Raw genomic sequence first — 26,410 nt, 5'->3', positions numbered from 1 at the left:
ATTGGACGAGAAAGCCAGAGGTCCCTACCCTCTGACATTCTCCTCCAATGGGGTTTGAGAATGAGGTGAGAAGAGAGGACACGAGTATGCAATTGAGATTCTCCCCCTACGTCTACTGCCTCCTTCCATCGCACACTCTAATCCCTCCTCCCTCTTTTCTCTTTCTTTTCCCATCTCACTCTCTCTGGGGAGCCAGCAGCATTCTGACAGCACACACACTAGTAATAAGGTCACTCTGCCCTGCCTCTGTTCCATTTCCAGCACCAACTACATGAAGCCTGTCTACAGAGGAACCGTCCCTCAGAGAGACTCAGCTTCACAGTGATTATCAGTTACCATGTTATGTTAGCTTCCGACTCAATATACTGTATCAACATACCCTAATTTCCCTCCGCCACAAGGTCATTTTTTTTACATCTATAAAATTCCTCATAATACTACAAGTAGCATTATTTTGTGTGATAGTATTGTATTGAAATGTGCCTGTCTGTAATAATGCCTGTACTGCCTGACCAAAAAAACACCAGTTCTGTTGTGGAAAGTTATTATATCTAATCAAACTGTGAGGACTGAGATGAAGGGAAATGAGCAGCCTGACCTTCAGAAAGCTGTGCAGCATCTCTCTGAACTCGTCCATGGAGGTCCCACGGGTGGGCTTGTCAAACAGGGTCATTTCCTGTCTCAGTACAGAGTCAGGAGCACCGTCTCTCTTCAGAGGCTCCTCCAGACCACACTTAATGACCACAGGCCTCTCCTTCCACACACCACTGTACACCTACAAACACAGATATTTTTTTCTTCTTCATTTTTAAATGTAATCTCAGTTAAGAACAAATTCTTATTTTTAATTACGACCTAGGGGTTAACTGCCTTGTTCAGGGGCAGAACGAGATTTTTACCCTGTCAGCTTGGGGATTCCAACGCGCTAACCACTAGGCTACCTGCCGCCCCAGATAGACAGTCATTAGGTAGTAGTGTGTGTGGTTTTGTCAAGTGGTATGCGTGCATGTGTATGTTTACTGAAATATACTCTGGCTACCTTTACACCAGCTGTCAAGTCTGGCGAGCAAGATTAGCCTGTGTAAGGTGGTTGTACCTTGTGAGGTGTGGGTGGCAGCTGGTAGGGCTGTGTGTGCATATTACCTGATGTGTGTGTGTGTGTGTGTGTGTGTGTGTGTGTGTGTGTGTGTGTGTGTGTGTGTGTGTGTGTGTGTGTGTGTGTGTGTGTGTGTGTGTGTGTGTTACCTACCTGATGTGTGGAGGAGGTGGACATGCATCGCTGCAGGGTCAGAGTCCTTTCCTCACATAGGGCCTTGCAGGACGACCCTGAGACAATGCCACTTCTGTAGTGGTCACACTGGCACAGACAGACATGAAACCAGAAATACATTAATCAACAGGAAGAGGACCCAAGGATCCTACAATCTCTTGCTCATATGTACTATGGCCCAAATCCCAACCGCATGCAAATCTTGTATACTGTAGATGTCAATTGGGAATTTCAAGATTCTCACATGGATGTAAAGTTAGGATTTTTTTATTTTCACCCCGTGAGATTCTCTGTTCTAGTGAGTTATGGATGGGTTAGCTGTGCTTCCATGGGGCAGAAGCCAGCATGCTTTTGTGATTCTGAATGGCCTGATTGCTAGCAAGAATGACAACTGGGGAATCGTAAGTGGCTCGTTTCAGCTCATTTCTTCTTGTTCTTGATACCATGTCTATTTACTATTTACCAAGGCTGTTTATCTGTATTTTTTGCAGCTGTCCATTTACCACCACAAACCGATGCAGGTACTAAGACCACACTCAATGAGCTGTATAGGGCCATAAGCAAACAAGAAAATGCTCACCCAGAGGCGGCGCGCCTAGCGCCCGGTGATTTTAATGAAGGGAAACTGAAATCTGTTTTACCTCATTTTACCAGCATGTCACCTGTGCAACTAAAAAGGGATAAAAACTCTAGATCACCTTTACTCCACAGACAGAGACGCATACAGAGGGCCATAACTCTATCCTCCTGATTCCAGCTTACAAGCAAAAACTCAAACAGGAAGTACCAGTGACGCACGCAATACGGAAGGGGTCCAATGGAGTGGACGCTGAGCTACCAGGACTGGAATATGTTCAGGGATTAATCCGATGGCATTGAGGAGTTCACATCAGCTTGCGAAAGTATCCACCACCCTTGGCATTTTTCCTATTTTGTTGCCTTACACCCTGGAATTAAAATGGATTTTTGGGGGGTTTGTATCATTTAATTTACCCAACATGCAACATATTTTTATTGTGAAACAAACAAGAAATAAGACAAAAACATTTTTTACTTGAGCATGCGTAACTATTCACCCCCCCAAAGTCAATACTTTGTAGAGCCACCTTTCGCAGAAATTATAGCTGCAAGTCTCTTGGGGTGACTCTATAAGCATGGCACATCTAGCCACTGGGATTTTTCCCCATTCTTCAAAAGCAAAACTGCTCCAGCTCCTTCAAGTTGGTTGGGTTCCGCTGGTGTATAGCAATCTTTAAGTCATACCACAGATGCTCAATTGGATTGAGGTCTGACCTTTGACTAGGCCATTACAAGACATTTAAAATGTTTCCCCTTAAAGCACTCGAGGGTTGCTTCATCAGAATGCTTAGGGTCATTGTCCTGCTAGAAGGTGAACCTCCGTCCCAGTCTCAAATCTCTGAAAGACTGAAACATGTTTCCCTCAAGAATTTCCATGTATTTAGCGACATCCATCATTCCTTCAATTATGACCAGTTTCCATGTCCCTGCCGATGAAAAACATCCCCACAGCATGATGATCGTCTCAGGGTGATGGGAAGTGTTGGGTTTGCACCAGACATAGCGGTTTCCTTGATGGCCAAAAAGCTCAATTAGAGTCTCATCTGACCAGAGTACATTCTTCCATATGTTTGAGGAGTCTCCCACAGGCGAACACCAAACATGTTTGCTTCTTTTTTTTTCTGGCCACTCTTCTGTAAAGCCCAGCTCTGTGGAGTGTACAGCTTAAAGTGGTTCTATGGACAGATACTCCAATCTCTGCTGTGGAGCTTTGCAGATCCTTCAGGGTTATCTTTGGTCTCTTTGTTGACTCACTGAGTAATGCCCACCTTGTCTGGTCCGTGAGTTTTGGTGGGCAACCCTCTCTTGGCAGGTTTGTTGTGGTGCCATATTTTTTCCATTTTTGAATAATGTATTTAAAATGGTGCTCCATGGGATGTTCAAGTTTCTGGTATTTTTTTATAACCCAACCCTTGAGCTGTACTTCTCCACAACTTTGTCCCTGACCTGTTTGAAAAGCTCCTTGGTCTTCATAGTGCCATTTGCTTGGTGGTGCCCCTTGCTTAGTGGTGTTGCAGACTCTGGTGCCTTTCAGAACAAGTGTATATAGACACTGAGATCATGTGAAAGATCATGTGACACTTAAAGTCCACTTGTGTGCAATCTAATTAATTGTGACTTCTTAAGATAATTGGTTGCACCAGATCTTATTTAGGGGCTTCATAGCCAAGGGGGTGAATACATATGCACGCACCACTTTTCCATTTAAGTTTTTAAAAAATACAATTTTAAACAAGTATTTTTTTTCACACTTCACCAATTTGGACTACTTTGTGTATGTCCATTACATGAAATCTAAATAAAAAGCCATTTAAATTACAGGTTGTAATGCAACAAAGTAGGAAAAACGCCGAAGGTGTTGAATACTTTTACACAGCACATATCCCAACCAGAAACCATGGATTACAGGCAACATCCGCACTGAGTTAAAGGCTAGAGCTGCCGTTTTCAAGGAGCAGGACATAATCCGGACGCTTAGAAGAAATCCTGCTACACACTCCGACAATACAGGACTAAGATCGAAGTCTACTACACCGGCTCTGATGCTCGTCAGATGTTGCAGGGCTTGCAAACCATCACAGATTACAAAGGGAAACCCAGCCGAGAGCTGCCCATTAACGCAAGCTTACCAAACAAGCTAAATGCCTTCTATGCTCGCTTCGAAGTAAGCAAAACAACAATGCGTGAGAGCACCCTCTGTTCCGGACAACTGTATGCTTACACTCCGTAGCTGATGTAAGACCTTTAAAACAGGTTAACATTCAGAAGATGGCAGGGCCAGATGGATTACCAGGACACGCACTCAGAGCATGCGCTGACAAGCGACTTCACTGACATTTTCAACCGCTCTCTAATCCGGTCAGTAATACTTACATATTTCAAGCAAACCACCTAACACCAAGGTAACCTGTAAATGACTACCGCCCCATAGCACTCACATCTGTAGCCATGAAACGCTTGAAAAGCTCGTCATGGCTCACGTCAACACCATCATCCCAGAAAACCCAGGACCCACTCCAATTCGCATACCGCCCAAGAGGTAAGTGCTCAGTCCCCTCCTGTACTCCCTGCTCAACCATGACAGTGAGAGGACGTTTCTTTTTTTGCTGACTTTAGGTCCCAAAGTGCTCTTCCAAATGTTGGAGGTGAGCGGGCATCACTCGTGTCATCTATTTAATATTTTTGTATTTCCCCTGCATGCTTGCGTTCAGTTTCCCAAATATGTCTGTTACATAGGCAAGGAGACCTTTTTTTTTTTTTTTTTTTTTTTTTTACATCCATTGTGAATAACAGTTCCTCTCTCAATTAACAAAATATTTCCAACTCTCCACCTCGATAACCACTGAGCCTCGGTGTGAAATAGCAAATTGTCATGCTCTGATCCCATATTGCCACACAATTTTGCAAAACAGGCGTACACACAGTGAATGGGGTTTGCTCTTGGTGTATCATACAATGCGTCCATATGGCAGGGGGAGACAAATACATAACTAGAGTGCAGAGACCTGACCACCGTCCCATCATAAATGGATCCCACTCTGCAAAAACCCACCATTCTATCCCACTAGCATTTTGCAGCAGCGTAGCAGGCCTAGCAATTCACTGTGATTCAAGTGCAGCATTTTCCCTCAAAGTGCGCACTCTTGTTGGTTTAATTTAATTATTCTTTTAGATTTGAATCATTTTTATTTAAAGTTAACAACATTACAATGATTTTGAGATATTTATTTATTTCAGCAGGCTTTTGGAAATTTTTCCCGCAACCCCATTTTCATATTGGGCGATCCAACATAGGGTCATGACCCCTAGTTTGGGAAACGCCGCACTCGACTCTACCCACACGCAAAACACACATATTGACACTTCACACACGCTATTCTGCTTATGATATATATCCTGATTTCCTAGTCACTTTTACCCCTACCCACATGTACATCAGTGGCGGTCGGTGATGTTTAAGATGGAGGACAATACTTTTTTTAATGAGCATGGCTTTATTTCTATTACACCATATTGGATGACTCATTCATATTCCATTCACCCAGCTCAATGAAACATCAATAGGTTTAGGCTACTACATGATACTCTAATGTTCCCTATACCCATGACGTTGCTACAACCTAGCCTATGAATGAAAGTTTACAACGTTGGTGCACAGGTCGACAGAAACATGAGTAATCAATGTGGCAGCCATTGACAATTTCATCGAGCTGATATCTATCTGCATCTAGCTGACCTAGGGTGTAATCAGTAGTCCAGCAGTTACAAACAAGCGTTTCTATTGCACAAATTCAGGTATGTTAAGAAACGTTTTTCAACAGAATACCCCATTGATCACACGTAAATACAATTAATTTTCATAGCAGCCACATACAAACAGCATGAACCCTTTGATCGTTAGATAATTCCTTCTCGCATCTACACGCTCTCCTCTGCTCAACTTTTCCCTTCACTTGTGGACTTCCAAGCCAAACCTTCATATCATAACCGCTAACCACAGCCTACAATGTTGTCACCATATTAGCTAATGTCAACATGGCTACTAGAACTAACCCTTTAGTAAATATGCTACGATCATTCAGTACAGTGTACAGTTAGCCAACAATTTAGCAGTTACACCAAATTTATAAAACCACAAACTTACCTTGACTTGGAAGAGTTCCAGTGTTGGATAGCCATAGTCAGCTAGCTAACATAGCATCCCTCTCTGTTTGAGCCAGGTACTTGAGTAGGCTAAACTAGCTAGATGTATTCCCTAAGTAAATTATCAAAAATATAGCTAGCTCTCTCGCTCTCGCTTAATTTCTAAAGAAATTAATGTTTACAACTGTTTAACTATTGTCTTTCTCTCTTGGAGTCAAGTCCTCACCAGATTTTATTCACTGCAGTGCTAGATGTAGCTTATGCTTTCAGTACTCGATTCATTCTCTGATCCTTTGTTTGGGTGGAGAACATGTCAGTTCATGCTGCAAGAGCTCTGACAGGTTAGAGGACATCCTCCGGAAGTTGTCATAATTACTGTGTAAGTCCATGGAAGGGGTGAGAAACCAGAGCCTCCTAGGTTTTGTATTGAAGTCAAATGTACCCAGAGCATGGAAACTACAGAGTGCTTTTGAGGCTATTGTAGACTTTCATTGCAAAACAGCGTGTTTTAATAAATTATTTGGTGATGTGAATATATTTAGTAAAATTGTATCTAAAAATAATACATTTTCAATATTTGCATTTTTCTGGAATTTATTGATGGTCCTCCCTTTCCTCCTCTGAGGAGCCTCCACTGATGTACATATTGTATTACCTTAACTACCTCATACCCCTGTACATTGACTCGGTACTGGTACTCCTTATATACAGCCTTGTTATTGTTTTTTTGTTACTATTTCCTTTTTTTATATAGCAAATATTTGTCTTACTTTAACTCTGCATTGTTGGGAATGGGCTCGTAAGTAAGCATTTCACTGTAAAGTCTACACCTGTTGTATTCGGCGCATGTGCCCAATAAATTGTCATGTTTTATTTGATGTCTTGTTTTGAGGTGTTCTCACTTATTTCATGTCAATGCTAGTTGTTGATTAGCAAATTTTTTGCTAACAATGTACTTCAGAGACAACAAGTGCTAATTTATTTATGTTTTCAATAAACACTGGAGACTAAATATATCTTACACAATCTAATCCAACCCAGTCTATTTTACCCCAAGGTTGCGCACAAGTTGGTTTTGTTGCTAAACAACAAACCTGTCCATAGGTATTCGTCCCAGGACTGAAATTCAATATTGACACTAGTGATGTAACACACACACTAAAAAGAAAGTTTGCAGAAGCCGCAAAAAGAAAGCTAGGGTTGTACATTTTGGGGAATATTCAGAGGTGGAAACTTCCTGTAGGAAATAAATGGGAATTAACAGAAACATATGCAAATTAATATTAATACCATTTAAATGTAGATGTTTTTTTGCATAGGATATATTTACCATGTATGGTGACAGAAACCTTATCATAAGCAGACAATTGCAAATGATTAAATCCTTCCAATATGAATTTAAAAAACAATTTAAATGAGTGGACTCTTCATATGGGAAGATTTCACTGAACAACAAAAGTTAATATTGAATGATCCATCGCATCTCCGAAAAACATTTTCAACATACATTTGTAAAATCATAGTCTAGAAACTAAAACTTTCATTGTCATCCTCTTAGGCTTCCATGTCTTCTCCCTGGACCTCCTCAATGTCCACCTCCTCATCTTCCCGGTCACTTTCCAACCTTGTTGAGGATGGCTCGTTGTCAGGCTCAAAAAGCTTCAAATTTGCCCGGATGGCCACCAATTTTCAACTCTTGTATTGGTCAGCATGTTGCATGCTTTGGTGTGTGTGTTCCCAAACAAGGACCAGTTGCGCTCTGAGGTGGCTGGTGTTGGTGGGATTAGGAGGATGGAGGCAACAGTGGAAAGAGCCTCAGATCCACAAAGTCCCATCCACCAGGTGGCTGATGAGATATGTTGGCAAGACTGCCATTTTGCATCTCCATCCCAAAGCCCTTGTACTTCGCCAGACTGCCAAGAACCTTGCCTTCATCCAGGCCAAGGTGGCGAGACACAGTAGCGATGACACCATAGCATTGTTCACAGCATTGTCTGTCACCAGTGCAAATACCTTCTGTGGTTCAAGGTCATTGATGACTGCCTTCAGCCCATCTGCAATGTAGAGACCAGTGTGTCTGTCCCTTGTGTCTGTGCTCTTGTAGAATACTGGTTGAGGGTTGGAGATGATGTAGTTAATTATTCCTTGCCAACAAACATTTCGACCACCCATCAGAGATTATTGTAATACAGTCTGCTTTCTCTATGATTTGCTTGACCTTCACTTGAATTCTGTTTAACTCTGCATCCAGCAAATGAGTAGATAAATGTCATGTCTGGTTGGAGGGGTGTATGCTGGGTGAAGAACATTCAGAAATCTCTTAAAATATACATTGCCTGTGAGCATCAGAGGTGAACCAGTTGCATACACAGCTCGACATTCATCAGCATTTCTGACTACGTTCCTCCATTGAGTCAAAAAAACTTCTGATTCCAGGAGGACCATGAGCTGTTGCTATCGATAAGGTGTCTGATTTATAATTTTCAACTCATAATAGAGGTAGAAGGACTTTTGTCAGACTGCTTGTTGTGAGCATTGAGGGAATTTTATGCACTTGGCCAGAAGATGATGCACCTTTGTTGCATTCTTCACATATGATTTGGCACAGTATTTGCAAATGTACACAGCTTTTCCTTCTACATTAACTGCAGTAAAATATCTCCACACATCAGATAGTTCCTGTGACATTTTCCTGTAAAGATTAGGGGAAAAAAAGAGTAAAGAAATACAATTCCATGTACAGATAAATAGTTAGATTAAAAACTCCTTTGTAAGATAAACGTTTTAAAATGAAACGTGTATGGAAGCAGGTAAACTAACACTCAGTTAGCAGGCTCAAGCAAGTTAAAACCCACATGGTAGCAAAAAGTTGCAGAAATTGTTAACATGTTAGAAATTATTTAAACACACTTTTCTGTAGGCTACTATTTACTAGTTAACAAAAAAAACAGTGCAGTAATGTGGGTTCAATAGCATCTCATTAGTGTGCAAGATCTTGAGAATCAGCTGTACATGTGATGGAAGAGTGCAGTGCACATGTGATTGAAGAATGCACTGTGCATGCAGAGGGTTGCAATGCCATTGAATTGGGGATAGTTTAACCAAAATATGCCACAAGACCTAGAATTGCCTTATGTATCCCACAAAAAAAAGGTTCACAGTTATACACTACATTTTTTGATGATTTTAAGAAAAATTCCCCAAATTCCCAGGCTTAACTTCCCATGGAAAATGTCCAGAAATTTACCGGAACCTTTCTGACCCTTTGCAACCCTAACCACAGCATAGAGTAGCTGTGGAGTGTGAGATAATCTTGTTTGGGAAACATCCAGGCACCCTGCCAGCCTGGAGCTAACTCCACTGTTCTAAGAGCTAGCTCCAGTAAAAGGAGATCCACCCAAACAGCATGAATCATACCAAACAAAAAGAAAGACTAAAGACCATAGGCTGTGACCTCCTCCACTGTATGGTGGTTGCTATGGTAATAAGACTTCATTTTGGACACTTTGGATTGCGAGCAAACCAATTAAAGGACTTTTTTAAAGTATTTGTTTATCTTCCTTTTGGGGGGGGTTAAATTCTGCAGGCCCAGCTACTGTCCTTAATGTCGCAGTAATGTGCAGATTACCCTGGGAGTACGCACAAGATTGCCAACACTCTTACACACACACGGAATCCCAAATTACCCCCTTATCCTCGGCCCTCGCCTCAGCCATATGCACAAGTGTCCACAAAGCTAAGGGAGTGAAAATTAGGGAGGGTGTAGGGGATAATTAGACCCTCCAATAACAACTCAGACCGAGCCAGCAAAGCTGCCGGCTCCAGAACAAAATGGAATCCCAGCACTGTTATTTGAGTTTGTGCAATTTCACACAAAATAAATGGAAAAGCATGCCTAATTACATGCATTTGTTTGTCAGATTGAGACTTCACATATGTAAAACATGAAACACCTCCCAAATTAAAATGTTACTGTGGTTTATATCTTGTAAAATGACAGGGGGATTTGTTCATTAGGATGTCATGTTATATTTTTTGAAAGTGGAATATGAATTGCATCATTCAAGTCAAGTAGCCCAACCGGCCAGACAATGGCTCTATTATTACTTCTACGTCATTTGTCATCTGCATCTAACCGGAATGTATGCAGCCAGCTATACACGTGTCCCCTGGTGACAGGCTCGTACATAAAACATTTTGCATTCAGGCTGCAAGGCCATCAATTTCCTCCTTAACTAGCTTTATTGGCAAGCCACTGAACAAAAAAACATGTTTACTGTCTTAATAAAAAATAGAAATCCACCACCATGCTAAAGTGGCTAATGCTACTTCCCGATGTTGCACACTGGGTTGAGCCAGGGGTAAACAATAAGACTGCTGCAACCGGATTGGTTGAACATTAGGAAGTACTATTAGCCACTCTAGCATTTTGGTGGAAAATTGTGCTTTTATGAAGACCGTATGCTTATTTTTCCTTATTTCAAAAAACGCCCGCTTGCCATATTCGCGGAGGATGTTTTATGTACAAGACGGTATTTGATAGCTGACAAATTAAGCTTATTGATCACACCCAAATTGGCCCTTTTAATTGATAGGATTCACATAATATTCAACAAATATAGTATCCAGGTAAGAAAGGCACTTAACCCTAATTGCTCCAGTAAGTCGCTCTGCATAAGAGCATCTGCTTAATGATTCAAATGTAAATGTACTTACAACTGCTGTAGCCTAATGGTTTGCTTGTTCACCAGGGATGGTCTAACTAATCCAGATATTTTTGAAGGGAATAAACCACACAGAGTGGCCGATTCCTTGACACAGATTAAACCTAAGAGAAGGACAAACAGATTTTCTTTCACGGAGGACTGGCTTGAATGAGGAAGAACCCAATTTATTTTCATCATGAGAAAAAGCTATTGGTTTTCTGCTCAATGTTGGGTAGAGGTATCCATTTAATAAAACACAAGAGACCAGCAAAATGGAAAAGGACGTGGCAATAGCAGAAACAGCGGCATATAGTGAGCAAAACCTAGTACTTCCACACTAATATATGGTAAATATGTGACTTCAATGGCTAATTTCTCTGAACAGCGAAAAAAAACAACAACATATTCACAGGGAATACATTACAAAGGATGAAGGAGAAATACTCCTTGCCACTGCACCACACTACTTTGTGTAACGTTCCCTTGTGTAAACTTCGATCTAATATCATTTGGGTGGGATTAGAGTGGGGTATGGAGGGTCCGTGGTTGGCTTTTGAGCATTTTATTGGATTCCGCATGTCTTACTCATTGATAGGAAGAATTATGTTCCAAATCGGATGTCCGGTACTATATTTATTGAAGATTATATGAACCTTATAAATTAAAATGGCCAATTTGGGTGAAATTAGATTTATTTCGCAGAGATCAAATTACATTGCAACAAAATACTGTTAGAATACCGTCAGAATACTAATGTCAATGTTTCTAACTACAGAAACAAACTCAGCACAATCTGAGATGGTGGGGGTCGAAATCTTTTTTGTGCTTTGAGGCAGAACAATCCTCCTTCCCTTCCTCTCATCTCTCCTTGTTTCTTCTCTCAGACACTGTTTTCAATGTCTTGTATGTCCCGAGAGAGCCGGCCTTCCTCTCGCAGCACAAAGAAGAGTTGGGCACAACAGTGCTGCCGTATTCATCACAATACAAAGATAGAGAAACCAAAACAGGACCACCTCAGGCTGTCCATTAATCTTCACACTTAGTCTCTTTTTCTCTCATGATCCTTTACTACTTCAATGTGTGCGCTGACAGCTGAGCAACAAACACAAGCACTCCCAACCACTTCTGAGAGCCTTCAGAAAGAATTCACACCCCTTGACTTTCCATAATTCGTTCTATTACAGAGTGATTTTTTGGGGGTCACTGGCCGACACAATACCCCATCTAACAAAGTGGAATTATGTTTACCAAAGATTTTTTTATATGAAAAATGTAATGCTGAAATGTCTTGAGTCAATAAGTATTCAACCGCTTTGTTATGGCTTAAATAAGTCATTATTTGCTTAAAAATGACATATGTTGCATGGAATCACTGTGTGCAATAAGTGTTTAACATGATTTTTGAACAACTCTCTCATCTCTGTACCCCACACATACAATTATCTGTAATTATCTGATTCAACCACAAAGACCAGGGAGGTTTTCCAATGCCTCATACAAAAGGGCACCTATTGGTAGATAGGTAAAATAAAATAAAAAAGCAGACATTGAATATCCATTTGAGCATAGTGAAGTAATTAATGGATGGTGTATCAATACACCCAGTCACTACCACAATACAGGCGTCCTTCCAAACTCAGTTGCCGGAGTGGAAGGAAACCACTTAGGGATTTCACGATGAGGCCCATGGTGACTTTAAAACAGTTCGAGTTTAATCAATGGCTGTGATAGGAGAGAACTGAGAATGGATCAACAACCGTGTTGGTACTCCACAATACTAACCTAATTGGCAGAATGAAAAGAAGCATGTACAGAATAAAAATATTCCAAAACATGCATCATGTTTGCAACAAGGCACTAAATTAATACAGAAACAAATATGTGGCAAAGCATTTTACTTTTTGTCCTGAATACAAAGTGTTATGTTTGTGGTAAATCCAATACATTACTGAGTACCACTCTTGATATTTTCAAGCATAGTGGTGGCTGCATCATGCTACGAGTATACTTGTAATCCTTAAAGACTGGGGAGTTTTTCAGGATCAAAAAAATTAACAGAATGGAGCTAAGCACAGGCAAAAATCCTAGAGGCAAACCTGGTTCAGTCTGCTTTCCACCAAACACTGGGATATGAATTCACCTTTCAGCAGGACAATAACCTAAAGCACAAGGCCAAAAATACACTGGAGTTGCTTACCAAGAAGACAGTGAATGTTCCTGAGTGGCCTAGTTACAGTTTTGACTTCAATTTGCTTGAAAAATCTATGGCGACCTGAAAATGGTTGTCTAGAAATGATCAACAAACCATTTGACAGAGCTTGAAGAATTTTGAAAAGAATAAATGGGCAAATGTTGCACAATCCAGAAAGACTCACAGCTGTAATCACCGTCAAAGGTGCTTCTACAAAGTATTGACTCAGGAGTGTGAATACTTATGTAAATATTTCTGCATTTCATTTCAAATACATTTTCAAACATATCTAAAAACATGTTTTTACTTTGTCATTGTGGGGTATTGTGTAGATGTGTGATTTTTTTGTTGTTGATTTAATCCCATTTGAATTCAGGCTGTAAAAACAAAATGTGGAATAAATCAAGGGGTATGAATACTTTCTGAAGGCACTGTAATATTTGGTTATTTCTCATCACTGATTATCAGAGGGAACAATTAAGCTAGAGGAGTCACACTTCTCTTATGGCGGGGCTATCAGACAAGCCAGAGATATAGGCTGCCTCTGAAATGGCATCCTAATCCCTATTTAGTGCACAACATTTGACCAGAGGGAATAGGATGCCATTTCAGACACAGTCACTCTGTTACATCACTGATTTCTCATCCAGTGTTAATTACTCTTGTCAGGCATTCTGTTAATTACTTTCAACTGGTCCCCATTTGCTACAATATTATAAAAGGAACCACCTTTCCCTCAGCAGCTACTGACACATACAATACAGATTCCCTTTTCCTCTTTAATGCTTTCCATCTGATAGTTTCCGTCACCATATAAAGGGTGGATGCACCTGTGAATAATCAAAGGTGTGTGTGTGTGGACAGTGTTGGGGAGTAACGGATTACAAGAAAACTAATCAGTTACCAGCTAAAATATTGTAATCAGATTACATATACTTAAATGTGATGATTACTTTTAAATTCAGAAAGGATGTTTGAGCAAAAAGTAATTTGACATCTTTCGGTTTTGTCAATGACATTGAAAAAAGGCACAAATCCAAAGTGAATAACTGCTTGGAAGTAAGGACAACCGCAATAGTACGTAGCCTACGGGCAATAGTGATGTAAATTATTATTGATATCTAGGCTACATAGTGCCTTCTGGACTGTGGTTGTTGTGGATGGCTGTTGACAAATGTATGTGTACTTTACAAATGACGATTGAATTGAAGAAGTTCAAGCTGCCTATCAATCATTGTTTTGGCAACCAGGGGTGTATTAATTACAGAAACCATTTATCATTTAAGTGTTCCCTTTATTTTTTTGAGCAGTGTATATACAGAAAAAAAACGAGGAAAACAATATTTACAAGGTAAAGGACGGCTAGACAAAACACACGTCCGACTGCTACGCCATCTTGGAACTCTGCACTATGTACAATCACTGTGGGGATGATGTCATCGTTGCACTTATTGATGAAGCCAGTGACTGATGTGGTGTACTCCTCAATGCCATCGGAAGAATCCCAGAACATATTTCAGTTTGTGCTAGCGAAACAGTCCTGTAACTTAGCATCTGCGTCATCTGACCACTTTATTGACTGAGTCACTGGTGCTTCCTGCTTCCTTTTTTGCTTGTAAGCAGGAATCAGGAGGATAGAATTATGATCAGATTTGCCAAATGATTGGCGAGGGAGAGCTTTGTACGTGTATCTGTGTGGGGAGTAAAGGTGGATGCACATTTAACATGCTGGTAGAAATGAGGTAAAACGGATTTAAGATTCCCTGCATTAAAGTACCCGGCCACTAGGAGCACAGCCTTTGGATGAGCGTTTTCCTGTTTGCTTATGGCCGTTTACAGCTCATTGAGTGCGGTGTTCGTGCCAGCATCGGTTTGTGGTGGTAAATAGATAGCTATGAAAAATATAAATGAACTATCTTGGTAACTGGTGTGGTCTACAGCTTATCATGAGATGAGTCTACCTCAGGTGAGCAAAACCACGAGACTTCCTTACAATTAGATTTCGTGCAACAGCTGTTTCCAAATACACACAGTTCACCACCCCTTGTCTTCCCGGAGAACGCCGTTCTGTCTTTCCGATGCAGCATAAACCCCGCCAGCTGTATGTTATTCATGTCGTCGTTCAGCCACGACTTGGTGAAACACAAGATATTACAGTTTAATGTCCCGTTGGTAGGATATTCATGATCGTAGTTCGTCTATTTTGTTATCCAATGATTGTACGTTGGCTAATAGGACTGATGGTAGAGGCAGATTACACACTCGCTGTCGGGTCCTTACAAGGAAATTGCTCAATTGCACTGTCTCTTAAGGACAAGACTTGTCAACCTGCTTAAGATGCATTAGAAGTAGCGGTCGACCGATCATGGTTTTTCAACGCCGATACCGATTTATTGGAGGACCATAAAAGCCGATACCGATTTTTTTTTTAAACAACCGATTTTTCTTTATTTGTAATAATGACAATTACAACAATACTGAATGAACATTTATTTTAATATAATACATCAATAAAATCAATTTAGCCTCAAGTAATAATGAAACGTGTTCAAATTGGTTTAAATAATGCAAAAACAAAGTGTTGGAGAAGAAAGTAAAAGTGCAATATGTTCCATGTAAAATATGTGCCATGTAAGAAAGCTAACGTTTCAGTTCCTTGCTCAGAACATGAGAACATATGAAAGCTGGTGGTTCCTTTTAACATGAGTCTTCAATATTCCCAGGTAAGAAGTTTTAGGTTGTAGTTATTATAGGAATTATAGGACTTTTTCCCTCTATACCATTTGTATTTCATTAACCTAAACATCCTAAACGATATCTTAACCGCCATCGATAAGAAACATTACTGTGCAGACGTATTCATTGATCTGGCCAAGGCTTTCGACTCTGTCAATCACCACATCCTCATCGGCAGACTCGGTAGCCTTGGTTTCTCAAATGATTGCCTCGCCTGGTTCACCAACTACTTCTCTGATAGAGTTCAGTGTGTCAAATCGGAGGGTCTGCTGTCCGGACCTCTGGCAGTCTCTATGGGGGTGCCACAGGGTTCAATTCTTGGACCGACTCTCTTCTCTGTATACATCAATGAGGTCGCTCTTGCTGCTGGTGAGTCTCTGATCCACCTTTACGCAGACGACACCATTCTGTATACTTCTGGCCCTTCTTTGGACACTGTGTTAACAACCCTCCAGGCAAGCTTCAATGCCATACAACTCTCCTTCCGTGGCCTCCAATTGCTCTTAAATAAATACAAGTAAAACTAAATGCATGCTCTTCAACCGATCGCTACCTGCACCTGCCCGCCTGTCCAACATCACTACTCTGGACGGCTCTGACTTAGAATAAGTGGACAACTACAAATACTTAGGCGTCTGGTTAGACTGTAAACTCTCCTTCCAGACCCATATCAAACATCTCCAATCCAAGTTAAATCTAGCATTGGCTTCCTATTTCGCAACAAAGCATCCTTCACTCATGCTGCCAAACATACCCTTGTAAAACTGACCATCCTACCAATCCTCGACTTTGGCGATGTCATTTACAAAATAGCCTCCAATATCCTACTCAACCAATTGGATGCAGTCTATCACAGTGCAATCCGTTTTGTCACCAAAGCCCCATATACTACCCACCATTGCGACCTGCAAGCTCTCGTTGGCTGGCCCTCGCTTCATACTCGTCGCCAAACCCACTGGCTCCATGTCATCTACAAGACCCTACTAGGTAAAGTACCCCCTTATCTCAGCTCGCTGGTCACCATAGCATCTCCCACCTGTAGCACATGCTCCAGCAGGTATATCTCTAGTCACCCCCAAAACCAATTATTTCTATGGCTGCCTCTCCTTCCAGTTCTCTGCTGCCAATGACTGGAACGAACTACAAAAATCCCTGAAACTGGAAACACTTATCTCCCTCACTAGCATGAAGCACAAACTGTCAGAGCAGCTCACAGATTACTGCACCTGTACATAGCCCACCTATAATTTAGCCCAAACAACTACCGCTTTCCCTACTGTATATAATTTATTTATTTATTTTGCTCCTTTGCACCCCATTATTTTTATTTCTACTTTGCACATTCTTCCATTGCAGATCTACTATTCCAGTGTTTTACTTGCTATATTGTATTTACTTTGCCACCATGGCCTTTTTTGCCTTTACCTCCCTTATCTCGCCTCATTTGCTCACATCGTATATAGACTTGTTTATACTGTATTATTGACTGTATGTTTGTTTTACTCCATGTGTAATTCTGTGTCGTTGTACGTGTCGAACGGCTTTGATTTATCTTGGCCAGGTCGCAATTGTAAATGAGAACTTGTTCTCAACTTGCCTACCTGGTTAAATAAAGGTGAAATAAATAAAATAAATAAAAAACCTTTGACTATTGGATGTTCTTATAGGCACCAGCAACACAACGACAATTAGCGCACGTTAACTAGCTAGCCATTTCACTTCGGTTACACGAGCCTCATCTCGGGAGTTGATAAGCTTGAAGTCATATAAACAGCACAATGCTTGACACACAACGAGCTGCTGGCAAAACGCACAAAAGTGCTGTTTGAATGAATGTTTACGTGCCTGCTTCTGCCTACCACCGCTCAGTCAGATACTTGTATGCTCAGTCAGATTATATGCAACGCAGGACACAAGTTAAATACTGCCCCCTATCCCCAACAAGTTTTAAACAACACAATGTAAGTCCAAGTCAATCACACTTCTGTGAACTCAAACTGTCCACTTAGGAAGCAACACTGATTGACAATAAATTTCACATGCTGTTGTGCAAATGGAATAGACAACAGGTGGAAATTAGAGGCATTTAGCAAGACACCCCCAATAAAGGAGTGGTTCTACAGGTGGTGACCACAGACCACTTCTCAGTTCCTATGCTTCCTGACTGATGTTTTGGTCACTTTTGAATGCTGGCGGTGCTTTCACTCTAGTGGTAGCATGAGACAGAGTCTACAACCCACACAAGTGGCTCAGGTAGTGCAGCTCATCCAGGATGGCACATCAATGCGAGCTGTGGCAAGAAGGTTTGCTGTGTCTGTCAGCGTAGTGTCCAGAGCATGGAGGCGCTACCAGGAGACAGGCCAGTACATCAGGAGATGTGGAGGAGGCCGTAGGAGGGCAACAACCCAGCAGCAGGACCGCTACCTCCGCCTTTGTGCAAGGAGGAGCAGGAGGAGCACTGCCAGAGCCCTGCAAAATGACCTCCAGCAGGCCACAAATGTGCATGTGTCTGCTCAAAAACAGAAACAGACTCAGACTCCATGAGGGTGGTATGAGGGCCTGACGTCCACAGGTGGGGGTTGTGCTTATACAGCCCAACACCATGCAGGATGTTTGGCATTTGCCAGATAACACCAAGATTGGCACATTCGCCACAGGCGCCCTGTGCTCTTCACAGGTGAAAGCAGGTTCACACTGAGCACATGTGACAGAAGTGTGAGTCTGGAGACGCCGTGGAGAACGTTCTGCTGCCTGCAACATCCTCCAGCATGACCGGTTTGGCGTTGGGTCAGTCATGGTGTGGGGTGGCATTTCTTTGGGGGGCCGCACAGCCCTCCATGTGCTTGCCAGAGGTAGCCTGACTGCCATTAGGTACAGAGATGAGATCCTCAGACCCCTTGGGAGACCATATGCTGGTGCGATTGGCCCTGGGTTCCTCCGAATGCAAGACAATGCTAGACCTCATGTGGCTGGAGTGCGTCAGCAGTTCCTGCAAGAGGAAGGCATTGATGCTATGGACTGGCCCGCCCATTCCCCAGACCTGAATCCAATTGAGCACATCTGGGACATCATGTCTCGCTCCATCCACCAACGCCACGTTGCACCACAGACTGTCCAGGAGTTGGCGGATGCTTTAGTCCAGGTCTGGGAGGAGATCCCTCAGGAGACCATCCGCCACCTCATCAGGAGCATGCCCAGGCATTGTAGGGAGGTCATACAGGCACATGGAGGCCACACACACTACTGAGCCTCATTTTGACTTGTTTTAAGGACATTACATCAAAGTTGGGTCAGCCTGTAGTGTGGTTTTCCACTTTAATTTTGAGTGTGACTCCAAATCCAGACCTCCATGGGTTGATAAATTAGATTTCCATTGATAATGTGTGATTTTTTTGTCAGCACATTCAACTATGTAAAGAAAAAAGTATTTAATAAGAATATTTCATTCATTCAGATCTAGGATGTGTTATTTTAGTGTTCCCTTTATTTTTTTGAGCAGTGTATTTTAATCTCACTTTCCATCTACGGACTGAACATACTCTCATACATACTCTCTCTCCACCTCACCTAATGTGGTACAGATCTGCTATTTTTATACTTTAGAACTGGAACCCCCATCAGAAGCTAGCCAGCTAACTAGCTACTAGCTAGTAGTCAGCTAGCCACTAGCTAGTAGTCAGCTAGCCACTAGCTAGTAGTCAGCTAGCCACTGCTAGCTGTCTTCAACGTTAACTCGGACACCAGCCAGCCTCAGCCCTGTCATTACCTCCCAGTCTGCACAGCGCGATATCAACCCAGAGCATATTGGACTCCTTTTTCTCTACCACATCTCCGGATTCCTATCGCAAGCTCTGAACCTACACCGGACCATCGCAGCTAGCTAGCTGCAATCCGAGTGGCTACTCCTCTCTAACATCTTTGTCCTGAAGCAAGCACCAATTAACCTTGAGCTAGCCTCGAGCTAGGCCCATCTCCAGCTTGCTGAAGAGGTCCATAAGCTAATTATTGGGCTACAATAACTCTTTTGCAAATTGGCCTGGACCCTTCACTGCCGAAACGGAGCCACACTGATCCATCACGACTGGTCTGCCAACGTAATCGTCCGAGGTGGTTTCAACAGGCTCTTCCGTTGCGACGTCACCAAAGGCCGATCCGCTATCCCCGGCCGCTAGCTGTCTGAATCGCTGTGTCTCCAGCTCGCCTAGCGTAGTAGCGACTACTGAATCGGCTCCCTGACTCACCCATTGCTACTTACTAGACCCTATGATCACTCGGCTACACATGCCTCTTCCTAATGTCAATATGCCTTGTCTATTGCTGTTTTGGTTAGTGATTGTCTTATTTGCCTGAGATAAACCTTTTGTCCCACCCCCCACACATGCAGTGACCTCACCTGGCTTAACTGGTGCCTCAAGAGACAAAACCTCTCATCGTCACTCAATGCCAAGGTTTTCCTCCACTGTAGTCACATCCTACCATACCCTTGTCTGTACATTATGCCTTGAATCTATTCTTTCACGCCTAGAAATAGTCTCCTTTTACTCTCTGTTCCGAACGCACAAGACGACCAGTTCTTATAGCCTTTAGCCGTACCCTTATCCTACTCCTCCTCAAGTGATGTAGAGGTTAACCCAGGCCCTGCAGCCCCCAGCACCAGTCCCATTTCCCAGGCGCTCTCATTTGTTGAATTCTGTAACCGTAAAAGCCTTGGTTTCATGCATGTTAACATCAGAAGCCTCCTCCCTAAGATTTTTTTTCTTTACTGCTTTAGCACACTCCGCCTACCCTGATATCCTTGTCGTGTCTGAATCCTGGCTTAGGAAGGCCACCAAAAATCCTGAAATTTCCATCCCCAACTACAACATTTTCTGACAAGATAGAACTGCTAAATGGGGCGGAGTTGCAATCTACTGCAGAGATATCCTGCAGAGTTCTGTCATACTATCCCGGTCTGTGCCCAAACATTTTGAGCTTCTACTGTTAAAAATCCACCTTTCCAGAAACAAGTCTCTCACCGTTGCCACTTGTTATAGACCCCGCTCAGCCCCCGGCTGTGCCCTGGACAGCATATGTGAATTGATCACCCACCATCAATCTTCAGAGTTCGTACTGTTAGGTGACCTAAACTGGGACATGCTTAACACCCCAGCTGTCCTACAATCTAAGATAGATGCCCCCAATCTCACAAATTATCAAGGAACCTACCAGGTACAACCCTAAATCCATAACCATGGGCACACTCTTCGATATAATCCTGACCAACTTGCCCTCTAAATACACCTCTGCTGTCTTCAACCAGGATCTCAGCGATCACTGCCTGCGTCCGTAATGGGTCCATGGTCAAACGACCACCCCCATCACTGTCAAACGCTCCCTAAAACACTTCAGCGAGCAGGCATTTCTAATCGTCCTGGCCCGGGTATCCTGGAAGGATATTGACCTCACCCCGTCAGTAGAGGATGCCTGGTTGCTCTTTAAAAGTGCTTTCCTCACCATCTTAAATAAGCATGCCCCATTCAAAAAAAATTAGAACTAAGAACAGATATAGCCCTTGGTTCACCCCAGACGTGACTGCCCTTGACCAGCACAAAAATATCCTGTGGAGTTCTGCATTAGCATCGAATAGCCACCACGATATGAAAGTTTTCACGGAAGTCAGGAACCAATATACAAAGTCAGTTCGGAAAGCTAAGGCTAGCTTTCAAACAGAAATGTGCATCCCGTAGCACTAATTCCAAAAGGTTTTGGGACACTAAAGTCCATGGAGAATAAGAGCACCTCCTCCCAGCTGCCCACTGCACTGAGGCGAGGAAACACCGTCACCACCGATAAATCTACGATAATCAATCATTTCAATAAGCATTTTTCTACGGCTGCTCATGTTTTCCACCTGGCTACCCCTACCCGGCCAACAGGTCAACACCCCCTGCAGCAACTTGCTCAAGCCCCCCTCCCCACTACCCAAATCCAGACAGCTGATGTTAAGACAGCGCTGCAAAATCTGGATCCCTACAAATCAGCTGGGCTAGACAATCTGGCCCCTTTCTAAAATGATCCGCCGAAATTGTTGCCATCCCTATTACGAGCCTGTTCAACCTCTTCCATATCGTCCGAGATACCCAAAGATTGTAAAGCTGCCGGGGTCATCCCTCTCTTCAAAGGGGGAGACACTGTAAACCTAAACTGTTATAGACCTATAACCATCCTGCCCTGCCTTTCTAAAATCTTTGAAAGCCAAGTTAACAAACAGATCACCGACCATTTCGAATCCCACCGTACCTTCTCCGCTATTCAATCTGGTTTCCGAGCGGGTCATGGGTGCACCTCAGCCACGCTCAAGGTCCTAAACAATATCATAACCGCCATCGATAAAAGACAGTACTGTGCAGCCATCTTCATCGACGTGGCCAAGGCTTTCGACTCTGTCAATCACCGCATTCTTATCGGCAGAGGTCAGTGTGTCAAATTGGAGGGTCTGTTGTCCAGACCTCTGGCAGTCTCTATGAGAGTGACACTGGCAGTCTCAATTCTTGGGCTGACTCTTTTCTCTATATATCAATGATGTCGTTCTTGCTGCTGGTGATTGTCTGATCCACCTCGATGCAGATGACACCATTTTGTATACTTCTGGCCCTTCTTTGGACACTGTTAACAAAACCTCCAAATGAGCTTAAATGCCACACAACACTCCTTTTGTGGCCTCCAACTGCTTTTAAATTCTAGTAAATCTAAATGCATGCTCTTCAACCAATTGCTGCCCGCAACCACCCACCCAGCGACACGACTCTGGACGGTTCCAACTTAGAATATATGGACAACTACAAATACCTAGGTGTCTGATTAGACTGTAAACTCTCCTTCCAGACTCACATTAAGCATCTCCAATCCTCGTAAAACTGAGTATTCTATCGATCCTTAACTTTGGCAATGTCATTTACAAAATAGCCTCCAACACTCTCGTTGGCTGGCCCTCGCTACATATTTGTCGCTAAACCCACTGGCTCCAGGTCATCTATAAGTCGTTGCTCGGTAAAGCCCCGCATTATCTCAGCTCACTGGTCACCATAACAACGCCGACCCGTAGCACGCACTCCAGCAGGTATATTTCACTGGTCATCCCCAAAGCCAACACTTCCTTTGGCCAACCTTTCATTCCAGTTCTCTGCTGCCAATGAAGCTAGAGTCTTATATCTCCCTCTCTAACTGTAAGCATCAGCTGTCAGAGCAGCTTACCGATCACTGTACACAGCCAATCTGTAAATAGCACACCCAACTACCTCACCCCCAGATTGTTAGTTATCTTCTTGCTCCTTTGCACCCCAGTATCTCTATTTGCACATTATCATCTGCATATCTTTCACCACAGTGTTAATGCTAAATTGTAATTATTTTGCCTCTATGGCTCATTTATTGCCTTACCTACCTAATGTTCTACATTTGCACACACTGTACATAGATTTTTTTTATTGTGTTATTGACTGTACATTTGTTTATGTGTAACTCTGTGTTGTTTGTGTCGCGCTTTATCTTGGCCAGGTTGCAGTTGTAAATGAGAACTTGTTCCCAACTGGCCTACCTGGTTAAATAAAAAATAAATATAAATAAATAAAAACAGAGGCCATGGATTACAGGCAACATTTGCACTAAAGAGTAGTGCTGCCGCTTTCAAGGAGCGGAACTAACCCAGACGCTTATAATAAATTGCGCTATGCCCTCTGATGAACCATCAAACAGGAAAAGCATCAATACAGGACTATGATTGAATCGTACTACACCGGCTCCGACGCTCTTCGGGTGTGGCAAGGGCTTGCTAAATATTATAGACTACAAAAGGGAAGCATAGCCATGACTTGCCCAGTTACACGAGCCTACCAGACGAGCTAAATTATTTTAGCTCGAGGCAAACAACACACGCATGCATGAGAGCATCAGCTGTTCCGGACGACTTTGTGATCACGTTCTCCGTAGCCGATGGGAGTAAGACTACTTGCATTGGCTATATTGTAAAAATGTAAGATTATGTTAGGCATTAGGGTTAGCAGCGTGGTTAGGTTTAAAATCAGATTTTATAACTTTGTTGCTCTGTCAGATACTAACCTGCGCCTCTTTCGGGGAAAGTAGTATAAAAGTAACAGAAGGTAATCCAAAAGTTACACTACTGATTCCAATTTTGGACAGGTAACTATTAACTGTAATGGATTACATTTAGAAAGTAAGCTATCCATTCTTGTGAGCACACTCATACTTACAATCACCATGTGGCAGACATGTCCTCGGCAGAGCTCAGAGTAGGAGGCATACTGCATGTAGAGGACCCAGCTGGCCACCAGGATACCCAACCAGGCCAGCAGCAGGTACTTCACCTTTAACACCGGGAGACGACTCTACATGGGACAGAGGAAGAGACCATGGTCATTCAGCAGATGCTTTTATCCAAGGCAATTTACAGAAGTGTCAGCATTGTGTGGCCCACGCGGGAATCAACTTATTGCCAGCAGCATGCTCGAACTTACAGAGCCATTGGCACCTGTATTTACTGTTATCTGTTGTGCCGTGCCAGAGTGGGAAATTAACAAAGTACACATTATGTTTAACAGATTCCCTGTTGTTGAACCATCTCATGTGCAAAGAAATCTGCAGCCACCCAAGCCATAGACTGTTCTCTCTGCTTCCGCAAGGCAAGCGGTGTATCAAGTCTGACACCGACAGGCTCCTTAGCATTTTCTACCCCAAGCCATAAGACTGTTAAATAGCTAACAAAATGGCTACACAGAGTTCACCCTATTTTTTTCCCACTGTTTTTATGCACACTGACAGGGCCCCAACATAATATGCACATACATTAATAATGGCTCTACACACACGCACTCACAGAATCATCCTCTACGCTGCTGCTACTCTGTTTATCATGTATCCTGATGGCTCGTCATCTCACACACACACACACACACACACACACACACACACACACACACACACACACACAGTAAATAGGTTACTGAAACTGACTGCCCCTGTATATAGTATGCTTACTTACATTCTCATGTTCCTTATTTGATATTTTTATTTCTCCTTTGTTATTTTTAGTATTACAGTGTTAAAGTTTAGAGCTTTCAAGAAAGGCATTTCACTGTACTTGTGCATGTGAAATTAAAAACGTGAAACTAGCCTTGCCATTCCTGGCACCATTCTTTTACTCCTCAAACAGCTTGATTGTCATATGAATATGACATATGAACAATAACTTTTGATACATAAGTGAAGTAGGCCTATGTGCAGCCATATGCTCTGGGGGTAGTAACTTGTCTCGATTTTCATGCAACTTGCCAAGCCACCATTCAGTTTCTGCGCCATGTCCGCAGCCAAAAACGGAGGCTATATCACTCAAATCTTTCCACATTGATATTCAATAGCACCTCATTGTCCACAAGTCAAATAACCTGTTTTTACCTTTGTTCAGCCAAAATAAAATTCACACACTGGTTTATGATGTTATTGGGCCTACCTAATTATACAGAGAGAGCTCTTAAAATGGTGATTATCTGATGGCCTAAGGCACAAAAATGCAGCCAACTCATAGGTACTGGTCCCACCTGCAGCCCCTTCGACAGAGGGCAAAACAGCACCAGGTGCACGAGTCTCCGTAAACCTCTGTGCATCATGAGTGATTAGGACGCGCTCGGGCTGGAATGGCAAATCACTGAACCGTATTCCCGTCGAGTCACATCCTTGAGACCAGCATTTCCCGTCCGAGCACAATAAACTGACATCACTCGTTCAACCCCATAGCATTCAGTATTGTGCGCATTTGTCGTGCGATATTTGCATGAGGGGCAAAGATCTTTTGTGAAACAAAATCATAAACAGTCCAGAGCGACGGCGATGAGTCAGGTCAGCGAGACAGAGGACATCGTTTCATAATCCTATTTAACAAGAACGCCATTATTTTTGCAGAAAATAACAACCGATCCAAAGCGTTCACCCGTCCTTGGGGAAAAATACGAAGTGCAGCGATATTTCGTTCAGATCATGCAGAATGACATTCTGGCCACACGTTTTCAGCTGCCGAGGTGCAATCGATTAGGACAGCAGAAAAATCCTGTCCTGATCCTCTATTTCAACAAATAATGTATAACGTTAGATAACCTGTTTTCCAAATATAGTAGCTTTCTTATATGCTACACCTTCCGACTCCACCGACCAAACCTCGTTCGTTACAGCGCAGTTGTAGCGATTCATGTGAGCGCTATTTTAAAAGGGGAAGTTACAAATCTCATCTGGCTTCGCAGTTTTTCGACCGCCGGTATAAATAGATGCCCCCCTTTATATGAGGAGAAGAGAAAAATCTTTTAAAATCACAACTGAATTCAATATGCCCAAAACTGATAGATGCATAAGCAACACTAAATGTATAAGATATTATCTGGGCTCTTGTCCAAAACCATTATATTGTATTTAACTAGGCAAGTCAGTTAAGAACAAATTCCTATTTACAATGCCGGCCTAGGAACAGTTGGTTAAGTGCCTTGTTCAGGGGCAGAACGACAGATTTCTACCTTGTCAGCTCAGGGATTCGATTTGGCAACCTTTCAGTTACTGGCACAATGCTCTAATCACTAGGCTACCTGCTGCCCCACTAGTATCCCTAAATATAAATCAGCCATTTACTTCCTGTGAGGTTTCTTTCAATCATATCACTGCAACTATTTACATCAGATTACTGCACCTAATGATTTTATAAAAACTATACAATGTTGACTGTGTAAATAATGACAGTGAAAGACA

General features: G+C 42.5%; 1 protein-coding gene across 4 annotated transcripts in view; it reads right to left on the bottom strand.

Moving 5' to 3' along the window:
• LOC118385391 (divergent protein kinase domain 1B-like) overlaps positions 1-26,205 on the bottom strand; it is a 34,542-nt gene extending 8,337 nt beyond the window's left edge. The window contains exons 1-4 of one of the 4 annotated variants that reach the window (XM_052521308.1): positions 26,182-26,205; positions 23,875-24,009; positions 1,250-1,357; positions 599-775 (exon numbers count right to left, since the gene is read on the bottom strand). In XM_052521308.1, coding sequence (XP_052377268.1) covers positions 599-775; positions 1,250-1,357; positions 23,875-23,931 — 342 coding nt within the window. In that variant the 5' untranslated portion in view covers positions 23,932-24,009; positions 26,182-26,205. Of the gene's footprint in view, positions 1-598; positions 776-1,249; positions 1,358-23,874; positions 24,010-24,662; positions 25,104-25,130; positions 25,155-25,218; positions 25,910-26,181 lie in introns of those variants that run through there. The other 3 variants (XM_035772506.2, XM_035772508.2, XM_035772507.2) reach the window with 3 other exon arrangements.
• Between the last annotated feature and the right edge of the window lie 205 nt (positions 26,206-26,410).

Source organism: Oncorhynchus keta, chromosome 6 (assembly GCF_023373465.1).
Source record: "Oncorhynchus keta strain PuntledgeMale-10-30-2019 chromosome 6, Oket_V2, whole genome shotgun sequence".
NCBI classification, from domain to species: domain Eukaryota; kingdom Metazoa; phylum Chordata; class Actinopteri; order Salmoniformes; family Salmonidae; genus Oncorhynchus; species Oncorhynchus keta.
This window is presented reverse-complemented; position numbering and strand designations above follow the sequence as displayed.